The sequence below is a fragment of the Nicotiana attenuata genome, unplaced genomic scaffold (genome assembly GCF_001879085.1).
Source record: "Nicotiana attenuata strain UT unplaced genomic scaffold, NIATTr2, whole genome shotgun sequence".
Taxonomy (NCBI): Eukaryota; Viridiplantae; Streptophyta; class Magnoliopsida; order Solanales; family Solanaceae; genus Nicotiana; species Nicotiana attenuata.
The window spans coordinates 320559-331961 of NW_017670471.1; the positions used below are offsets into that span (position 1 = coordinate 320559).

The 11403-nt window shown below is 35.1% G+C and overlaps 1 protein-coding gene across 1 annotated transcript; it reads left to right on the top strand.

The window, feature by feature from the left end:
* The first annotated feature begins 2698 nt into the window (after window positions 1-2698).
* On the top strand, window positions 2699-11159 carry LOC109239899 (3-hydroxyisobutyryl-CoA hydrolase 1-like). The gene is made up of 14 exons (XM_019406492.1): window positions 2699-2871; window positions 3109-3189; window positions 3843-3911; window positions 5013-5076; window positions 5911-5990; window positions 6078-6161; window positions 6534-6618; window positions 7550-7635; window positions 8563-8684; window positions 9062-9122; window positions 9251-9349; window positions 10436-10537; window positions 10607-10648; window positions 10741-11159. The coding sequence occupies exons 1-14, from the start codon at window positions 2833-2835 to the stop codon at window positions 10876-10878; spliced, it is 1152 nt and encodes a 383-aa protein (XP_019262037.1). The 5' UTR covers window positions 2699-2832; the 3' UTR covers window positions 10879-11159.
* Window positions 11160-11403: the final 244 nt, after the last annotated feature.

Sequence of the window (11403 nt, forward strand, 5' to 3'; positions counted from 1 at the left end):
ATATATACATAACATACTATATAATATATATATATATATATTATATATATATATATATATATATATATATACTAACATATTATATATACTACAAAACATTACAAGATTTTTCAAAAGGAGGGCCCCACCCCCAATGACCATTGCCAACGGTCATATTGCACAAATAGCCTTTTTTTCTTTTTCAATTTACAAAACTAACCTTCTCTAACAACTATAAATACCCCCCTCCCTCTTCTTCATTTCAATACTCAATACTCATTTCTCAATCTAAATTTCTCTCAATCTCTCAATCTCCAATTTTCAAGGCTTCAAGTCTCAATCTGAAATTTCAAGTTAAATCATGCCTCGTTCGGAAAGAGTGCGCTTATTTGTTTCGCAACACTTTGAAGTGCTTGAAGAAAATGAAGAAGGCCAAATATTAAAGTGCAAGAACTGTGGAAGAGTCTTAAATTTTCGTTCAGGGGGTACCACATGCATTTTAAGGAGGCATATAAAGTATTGTGTTGAGGGTATTTATCCGCAAATTCGTCTTTAAGATTTTTCAACAATTTGTGTTATTTTAAAATTATTAGACGTATTTATGCTTCATGTTGTACTTTGTTATTAATTTATTATGCATGCCAATTTAGTTTTACTATTGTTTTGTTATTTTACTTTTTCGTCAAGCATTTTAATAATTAGATTTCAATATTATATATACTACATATATTTATATAGCCATGTATAAGAGCAATTTATATATATACATACATATATGGTTTACAAGAAATTGCCTTAAACAAAAAAAAATTTAAAAAAAAAGCCCGAAAATAAAAAAGCCCGTTAGGCCCACTAAGCCCACGAGCCCGACCTATTTAGCCCAGGACCATATGGGCTTAGGCCCGTCACGGGCTGGTTCCACCCGTTGAGCCCATGAAGCCCGGGACGGTGAAGCCCGGGACCGCCAGAGCCTGGGACCGCTAAGCCCAGGCCCGTTTAGCCCGGCCCGTTTAGCCCATTTAGGCCCGGGCCCGGACCACCATACAGCATTAGCGTTATATGAACTAACAAGATTACTTGGTCTAACTTTTACATGCATATACAAGTGATAATAATTCTTCAAAATAAACAAAAACATAGTTTTTTTCCCGAAAGCCATTAGTCGTAAGGAAAGAATGAAAAGATATGATAAGAAAAAAATAGGAAGTCATTTGATACACTATTAAAATAGTAGAAAAAATATTTCTAACCAATCAGATAAACATGTGAACTATTGGCATTAAAAATATAATAGATAATTGTATGTGTCCAGGTACGACTTAGTATTATGTTTATAAACTAAACATATTTAGGCATTAAGAATGCACTCAGTATAATTGTCATCTTTCCCTTTTACGAGACAATACATAATGCTAATTGAGTAAATAGATTCCACATAAAAGAAATGCGTAGCAACAATTTGATAATTTAAACAATAGGTTGTAGATATATACCTTGCAAGTGAAATTCAATCTTGAAGTTAGAGCCTTCGTGCTGATAACATATTAAGAAATGTAGCTCAAAGTAACAATATAAAACAAGAAGGTAAGTAATAGAATAAGCGAAGAAGAGATAAATTTCTTATTTCATCAAGTGTTCAAGTGTGTCCCATATCACATTTCATGCCTCTCTTTATACTATTACATAGAAGGCTACACAATGATTGTCTTAAACATGACATTAACAATTGAGACCATGGGGAAAATCATGGAGAGGAGTTATGGAGGTGTGGGAGTTACAATCATAATAGTGATGAGTAGCGAGAGATTATTTACATCATAGGTGAAAGTAGTGAGAATAGTGGACATATTTATTAATAGTTTTACAACAAGTAAAACTTTGCTTTCCTATTTATTTAGTGGTAATATAATGTTATAATACATATTATTATTAAGTGTGAGTAAAATTTTCTTAAGAAAAATACCCACCCCTCTATTCATTTGCCATATATTAAACCACTTCAAAGTTCAAATGAGCTTATAATATTTTTTTTATAAACCTTCTACATAAGTATTGTGTTAAAACAAAATTAGCGAACGTATTTGGAAGTAGGAAGCAAAATAAATTACAATCAAAAGGATGTGATGATCCATCTATATTTAATTAGAAATCTTGAGCGTAAATTTTGAAATTAGAAAAACAAAATTATATAAGATTTATAAAGTATAAATTTAAGTTAATTGTGGTTCAAGCATGTCACATTAACATAGGGTTCGAAGAAAAGCCACACACATAGATAACTTTATTATTGCTTCAAGGCACTATTTGTGTCTCAAATACCATATTATTATACCAAAAAAAAAAGGTAAAATAAATTATGACCAACCAACTACTCCCTCTGTTTCATATTAAATGAGGTACTTCCCTTTTTAGTCTGTTCCAAAATAAATGACACATTTCTAAATTTGAAAATAATTCAACTTTAAACTCTTCATTTTACCCTTTTTGCCCTTAATGAGAAGCTTTTATAGCCACACAAATGGCATGACTCCACAAACCTTTTATCCCTTAAGTTTTTAAGACCACAACTTTCATAAGTCTTTTTTTTTTTTTTAAACTTCCTACCAAGTCATTTTTTTTTTTAAAACTTCCTACCAAGTCAAACTATCTCAAACAATAGGAAAAGGAGCGAGTAATATATTATCAGGAGAGAAGATAAAAAGAAAGACCGACCAACTAATTGGGCGGAAGAAACGTGTTCAGTCGGATCGGTCAGTGGGAAAAATTTAAGGATATTTAGTGCCCCGCGGCTCCAGGAGTAAATTTCCAGTATTGAGCTAGTCAGTCTCAATTCCCAAGAAACTGAGAACCACCATGGCTCAAATCTCTTCCATCAATGGCGGAACCGATCAGGTCCAATCCTATTCTGCTCTGCGTTGTAGTCTTCCACTTGTTATTTTAAATTAGTTTGCTGGTTTTCATTTTGCCATATCTATTTTTCTTTTTACTAAATTGAAACCTTTCCCATAGGAAGTAAATAAAATTTAGTTTAGATGATCGCGGTTTCTTCTCAATTTTGATGAATCTTTTATGCCTGTCCAAATTCAAATGTGAACCTTTTCTTTTTTAACTGTTATTATCGGTTGTCAGGTTTTGGTGGAGGAGACATCAAGTGTTAGAACATTCATATTAAATAGGCCTAAGCAGCTCAATGCTCTTTCTCATCAAATGGTATGCCAATTATGATATTTAGGGAGTATTATTTTTTGGAGTACTGCTTTCTTTGTTTATTTTTTTTCTTGTTGCCCTTATAAAGTCCCACACTTTCTGATGAATTCATTGTTTTCTGCCTTCAAATAATATGTGAAATAGATAAGACTTGAATGTTGTAATGTAATTATCCTAGCCTTGCACCTATTCCCTGGAAACACTGCATATCATGTACTGTCATGCAACTTTGTTATGTAGTCTAATGATGTTTTACGTTTTCTGTTCGCCTCTCAACATTATATATTGTTCAAAAGCAAAAAAAGTACTCTAATAACATCGAATGACTGTGGAACTGGAGAAGCAAGCATGAATGTGTTACTTGCTCAACTAGTTTTCTTCTGGTTTTATGCATCTGAGTTGAGGAGATTGGATCATGATAGCGGTAGCTAAAAAGACTAATTTGATATGGATTCACTTTATTCTATATCTCATGCAATCATCTGGAAGAGATATTGTTGTTATATTAGCTTGGTGAACATTTGGTTTCTAAATCATGCCATATTTGTGTCATACAGTGATTGATGTAAATTGCTCTTCATCTGATGAAATAGGTAGGAGTTTTGAGTACATGTTGTCAATGATAAATGTCCTCTTAAACTTATTTGTTTGTCCAGATATCTCAGCTGTTGGAACTTTTCCATGTTAGTGAAAGAGATTCTAATGTGAAGATGATAATATTGAAGGTATGTTCACACTAGTAGGACTGTAGGAGGATCTTCTGTGATAGTAACTGTGGGTATCTTGTATTTTTCATACTAGCAACTGATTCATGTTAGCAGGCAGATTTGCATTGATTTGAGGAGTTACTTTGTTCAGATTGTGAACTGTTCATTTCTTTTGTTCTGTTTCTTCATTGAATTTTGTAATGCATCACTCCACGATTGTCTCTCTGAGTTCTTGGTCGTTCTGACTTGTGCTTAAAGATCCATAGAGCCAGTTTTATCGAGAGATCATTGGAAAGAAAAAGCTCGTATTGTCGGAGGACTACCCAAAAGGAATTCTGTGTGCTGTTTTTGTATATGATATCAATGGGACCCACTCCGTAGAAGCATCTAACTAGGCATGTTTCAAAGAACTCAGTCTGTTCCCCTACTCATCTCTTGACACAGTGAAGAGCTTGTCCTCATGGCTCCTGAGATATTGCCCCTCGAAGAATAAAGCTGGCAAAGTGGCTAGCTCTCTGCATTATCTCGCTGGTTCCATGTCTGACCAATCTAGTATTCAATCCTATCTATTTTCTTTGCCATACACTAGGGCTATGTGGTAGTAGTGTTAATCCAGATTGTCGAAAGTAGGTCACAGGGATGATTTTGCTGAAAAAAATCTAAAGAGAAATACTTTCCATCATTTTCTGCTGGAAATCAATAATGTTATCCTTGCCGATCAAACAAAAATAGTCTAGAGAGAAGGAAGATTTCCCCCCTCTAATTAGCTGTTAATATACGCTTGAACAGCCACATGCTCAAACCACTTATTGACATCCGATAGTCAAGTAGAAAGCATCAAGTAGTTAGTCTTACCTGTAATTAAATTGAACTTGAGCGAAATAAGATCGAAAATCAGATAAAGAAGCTTATTTGGATACCTTTAATTAAATAGCTTAGTAGAACAACTGAAAGGTATGTATTGGTTTAGTTTCTTATATGCAGTTTTCTATTTTAGTTTTTTTTTCTTTCTCAAGCTTTGGTGTAGGTTTCATAGTTCTACAAGTCACCCTGTTGTGTATAAAGTATCTTAACATCAGTCAAGAAATGTTAGTTCTTTTCTTGTGTCAATACTTCCAGGGAAATGGAAGGGCTTTCTGTGCTGGTGGTGATGTTACAGCTGTTGTCCATAATGTTCGCCGGGGTAGGTAACCTGTTAAATTGGTTATAGCTTAGTAATAACAATCTTCAGTATTTATAGATTATATTTTAAACTGGATCCATGCAGGTGAAAATTTGCTTCGATCCTTAGTTATACACTAGATTTTAATTTTGGACATCCAGAAATGTGCGACACACTTCTAAATGCTAATCTGAGAAGTTTCGTAAGTTTTAATATTTTGAAGTCATTTAACAGTTCAAACATAAACCATAGATACATGATGCTCTACTTTTCCTTTCTGTTAATTTTTTTCTTCAATTGCTATTATGCAAGTCCAAGTAACTTTTTAATCTATCTATCTAGTTTGATTGTGTTGCAGAAAATAGGACAGAGGCAATTCTAAATTGTTTTCTCAACTTCCTAAAGTTTTTCTTCGTCACTCATTCTCAAAACAATAGTTTTTCTATGTCGCTCTTATTCATATTTTTATTGATCACTTGTCTTACTTGTTAAGAGGCTCTAATTTTTCATCTGTTCAACTCTCTCTCTCCCCTCCCCCTCTCTTTCTCTCACTCTCCTGTATCCCTCTCTTGCTAACTCTTCATTTTTATTTCTCTTCCGATCAATCATTAGGCATTAAGATAATCGGGCAGCCTTAACATTGAAAAAGTTTGGACATATTCAATCTGTTTTCTTGTGTCCTATGAGATGCTTACGAGTCAGTTTGAGAACTATGGTGACCTTTAATAATGTTTGTGCCACACAACTTTTCTCTTTCCAGATGATGTTAAAAATTTTCAGTAATTTAGTTTTAAGTGCACATAGCTTAACGTCCAAAAAAATTGGCTAATTACATATATATTTTTATGCTTTCAGGTAACTGGAAACTGGGTGCTGATTATTTCCGCGAAGAGTTCACCCTTAACTATGTGATGGCAACATATAGCAAACCCCAGGTTAACTTAGGTTATGGTGTAATTTTATTTTTGTAATAAAACCTTCTCTGAGGAATACATTAATCTTATTTGGACTGCCCCGTGAAGGTCTCCATCCTTAATGGAATTGTCATGGGAGGTGGAGCTGGTGCTTCTGTACATGGTAGATTTCGAGTTGCAACAGAGAAGTCGGTATTGCCTCTACTTGAGTTAAAGATTCAATTCTTCAATCTCGTTATCTTGCTTCCCGTTTTGTAGTTGACCTTTACCACATTTTTTGGCATTTCCTTGAAATTTGTGCTCTTTATATTTTGTGGGCCTCTCTTGTGGAATGCAACAATATCTGAAATTCATGTGGAATAGTCTTAGCAAAATAGAGGAAAACCTTACAAACTGTAAATCTTCATGAGCTTTAGTTAGTACTTAGTACCTCTGGATTTGCATTGAGAGTTTATTTTCTTAGCTGTAATAGTTACACTCTTTCAAACTTGGTTGGTGGTTGCTAAGTACAAACTGGTATAAGAAACTTCATGTCCACATATTTTTACGTTCATTTTCCTGTAGGTTTTTGCTATGCCTGAAACAGCTTTGGGACTCTTTCCTGATGTAGGTGCCTCTTACTTTTATTCGAGGCTTCCAGGATTCTTCGGTAATTCCACTTGCAACAATGCTCATATTTGTAAAAGAATTTACTGCTAGATGTAATTTATTAAAGTTTCTAAGTGAAGTTATTTACTTCTTGTCATTGTTTGAAATTTATGTCACTACCTGGTTGCTGAAGCTTGGCTAGTTTGAGACTATCTTGAGAACATTTATCGTCCCTAGCTACCTTGCTTTTAATGCTCCTGCTGCTTCTTCTCCAATACCTTTGAGACCAAAAGTGAAAAGTTTGAAAAAAGGAAGATAGGTTTTTCCTCCCTCAGAATGTGGTCAAAAGCTTACTGTACATGCCCTGTAGCAAAGTAGCAGTGATTATTTTCCTTCCGGTTCATCTTCTCCTAAAGTTTCTGAATTTTTTCTGACATTTTATATCTACTTTCCACTGTTTGCATTCTTGATCACACGTTTTCTCATTTCAAATATATTTCACTCTTAAGTCATTATATTATTACATCTGGGTCAAAGCTTTTAAGATATAAGCCAACTATAATTCTCCCTACACAATTTTTGGGCTGTTGGCCGGATGTCGGCCTCGGTTTTCATGGCGATTTGCCAAGTTTGTTAAGTTTAGGTCATCCCAAAATTAAGCCTTAGTTTTCATGGTGATTGCTGAATTTCTTCATGTCATTACAAATTTAAGATAGCCTATGAATACATGCAAAGAATCTTCTCTACAAGGATGTATGAAGAACGAGATTTATATTGAAATCACTGACAAGGTTTCATGATTTATACCTAAATTTTATTTAGAGACTATCCTTCCGTATCTTCCCTGATTTTCCCTTATTCTTATTGGTGGTGTCTTTTATTGGGGAAGACTAATTCCTGTGATGTTACGATGCAAATAGAAGTTATAGAAGGTATAAATAGTAAAATACTGTCTTGTTTTCCCTTAACTACTTTCTTGTACTCTTTGGCAGGGGAATATGCTGGTCTTACTGGTGCTAGGTTGGATGGTGCTGAAATGCTTGCTTGTGGTCTAGCAACTCACTTTGTACCTTCAGAGGTATGATTCATCAATTCCCAGCATGTTCTGGCCAATTTGAGTTGCTTCTACAACAAATCAATTAGGTCTTATGTTTACTAATATGTCGGAACTGAACAGTATATAAAATGGAAAAGTCGATATTGCCTTTACATGTAATAATAAAATTGCTAGTTCATTAAATGAAGGAAGATGTTAGGCACATGGTTTTAGGATGGTAATCTTTTCTGGCATTTGTTATATAGGTCTCATAATCTTTTTCATTATGTTTAATTTCTGCCAATTTGACCATGTTTATCAAATTTGGGCCCAAACGTACTCTAGTTCTAAAAGGTCTTTGAAGGTCTGTGGTCAATGTTAGACCTCCAGTGGACCAGGATGTAATCTACAAGTTGTTCTACTTAGTTTGGGTTCAGCATCAGCAAATTCAGTTATTTGGTGCTGTAATAATTAATCTCTTCTTGTTTCTTTTCCCAAATAGTAATTAGTGGAGCAATACAGATGCTTCATGCAGAGTCATTCTGTAAATTGAAATTCTTTTAGCAGGATTGGGTACCAACAAATATGAATTCAAAATACTAGGAGAAATATTCTTCCGGTCTTCTAAATTACCTTGCCCAACAGTGCCCAAGCTAATCATGCGTGTTCAGAATCTGGATTTTGTCAACCATGTGCGGAATGGTTCTTTGATCAATTCATGGTTTCTTCCTTAAGCCATTGGTCGACTTATAGGCTATTTGTGGATTTCTGGGTGGTAGAAGACCTTTCCTGATGGTTTATTTTTGTGCTGAAGTTTTATTTATCTGACAAGAGTATTGGCACATTGAATAATCGGTTCGTAGATCTTGATATACATCTCCACCAGGATGCATAACATGTGTCTAACTGTTTAGTTCCTCCTATCTCTGATCTAACTTGAATGCTTTCTGATCTTGCTTCTGTTCACAGAGGTTGCCACTTTTAGAACAAGCACTAGTTAAAGTCAATACGAGTGATCCAGATGTTATTTCGGCCATCATTAGTCGCTTCTCCCACATACCAAAGTTGAAAGAAGGAAGTCCTTATCACAAGTGAGTTCATTAAATATCTCTATTATTGTGTTTGTTTTCATGCTGATTCATTGGAAACTTACCTTCTAAACAGAGTCCCAGGACCTGTAAGGGGATTGTTTGACCTTTAAGAGCATATAATGTTGATGAATCGTAGAGACCATATGTGCTCTTTCTTATTAGTTCTATCGTGTTATTTTTCTTCCTGTTGTTGCAAGACTATGTTCGCTCTACTTTTATATGGCCATTCGAAGCTTAAGATGATGGATACCTTTCCTAAGCTTGCATCGACTGAAGGGAAAAAGTTGTTCAAATAAAACAAACCAGTAGTCTTCAAAATTTCATGACCCCTTTCTCAACAGGGCACCAGTCTCAGTTCTGCAATTTTCTGTATGTAGGATGAAGATCATTGATCGCTGTTTCTCTCGAAGAACAGTCGAAGAAATCATATCTGCACTTGTAAGTCTGAGAGATGGATGGTGATTTGATGCATTCTTTTGTTTTCTATCGTAGAATTACTTTTGTACAATTTTGATAAAATAGGTTATCAGAATACTTGATGTGAACTTGGCATACATCTTCTACAGGAAAGTGAGGCTTTGAACAAGAATGATGACTGGGTCTCTTCTACCATTCAATCGCTAAAGAAAGCATCCCCTACAAGTCTTAAAATTTCATTGAGATCAGTAAGTCAAGCACTACTTTGTGATACCATTATGTTGTTACCTGAACAGATTATAGTGCCTAGGTTCGTTGCTAGCTATATGTTTTGGAAGGCAAAGTTTCAGAAGCTGGAAGTGGCTTTTGAATTTGATTGTTGGACAAAAAAGGTTAAGAGGACAAATCCAACTGCAAGTTGCATAAACTCTGCTTGATTTGGCTGGGTACCGAACAATGCTAATTTTGCTGAAGTCCTTTAAAAAGTTATGAAGTTCTTTATTCCTTTGGAAAAGAAAGAAATCGACTTTTGCGATGATTGGTTCTGTCAAATGGAACACCTAATAGCTGTGAAAGGTGTTCATAGCTACATGATCTGGAGAATCTAATCCCAATCTGAAAGAACTTAGTTATTTTCTACTAATATCTATTTCCGAATCTTCTGGTCATTCATAGGAAAGACGGGAGCAATCTGTATTTCAAGAACTAAAATAAATTTTAACTGGAACCAGTTAATTTTGTTGTGTTATAACAGAGATACAAATGATGTACTTCATTATTATTTCCTCGAGTACCTGCATGCTTCTTGCTTAATGCGTTTAGTTGATATACCTTGTAAACAGTTATCAGGTGTCGGTTCATGGTAGTTAATTGAGTAATGAAATAGAGGAAGAGAGAACAATGTGAAAAATTCTTTGTTCTATATGATGCTTCAGGAGAAGTTGGTCAGGTTAGCTGTTTGGTTGTGATTTGGTCAAAGCACTCTATGATAGATTGTTAATGATACCCCTTTTATCATATACTTTTCCTCGACTCGGAGCATGGTGACTGGTCCTTATACTAGCTAAATTGAACAACCCTAAACCCTTATACTAGCTAAATTAGAAACCCCCCTCATGGTGACTGGTCCTTATACTAGCTAAATTGAACAACCCTAAACCCTTATACTAGCTAAATTAGAAACCCCCCTCTCCGTTCCTTGGACCTCAATTTTAGTTGCTGGCTCCACAACTACAAGTAGAATCTCCTAATGACTTAATTTTGGCGAACATTTCCATTGGAGAGTTCTTGAGTATCTGCAGATTGTTCATATTAGTTTCCTTTTTCGGTTCCAGATAAGAGAAGGGAGGTTGCAAGGTGTTGGTAGCTGCCTTATCCGAGAGTATAGGATGGTTTGTCACGTGTTGATGGGAGAATTTAGCAAGGATTTTTTCGAGGTAGAATATGCCATCTTTCAGCTATGCATTTTACCGAATTACATGACTGACACTTGACTTACACTGCAGGGATGCAGAGCTTTACTCATCGACAAGGATAGAAATCCTAAGGTGCGTTACGTCCATTTGATCATGGATAATCCTGAAGTAGATATCGTGAGAGCTTCTTTCATGCTTTTACTTAACTTTTCACATGTTTTCAGTGGGAGCCGTCTAGACTGGACCTAATTAGAGATGATGATGTTGATTGTTACTTCTCCAAGATAGATGATGAAGATTGGGAAGACCTAAAGCTCCCTCCCAGATCAAACTTGCCTCCGTATGCCATTGCGAAGCTTTAAAATTGATTTATGGAGACCTTGCAATACTCTGCACTATGTTGCCCTCTAGTCACTAGATCATTATGAAGCCCAATAATCATTAAAATTATAGGAGTATTTCTTTTGTTGGGAAATGGTATACCAAATAATTGCTTGTGACTCCATTGTACGAAGTTGTCAAAAATCAAGCCCAAGGGAAGATTGTACATTACTATATAAACTAGGCAGATACTTTTTGTATACAGAGATGTTCTATTGCGTCAGATGTCATACCTCAAAAGATTGTATGTTACTGGATAATAGTTGCCACTTGCCAAATAGTTCTGAACAAAGAGAGACACTACAAGAAATAAGGTTTTCAGTAACGTTGTTCGGTGGCGACCTCTGTAGTCGCTACTAAAAGTAGTGCTATATGTCATTCTTTTGCGTAGCGGCCTACCTAAAGTCTCGCGCGGTTGTTTACTATTTGTGGCGAGTTTAGTTGCCACAAAAGTTAATAATAAAACAATAATAACAATGCAACAAGAATGGATGCACTTGCATACT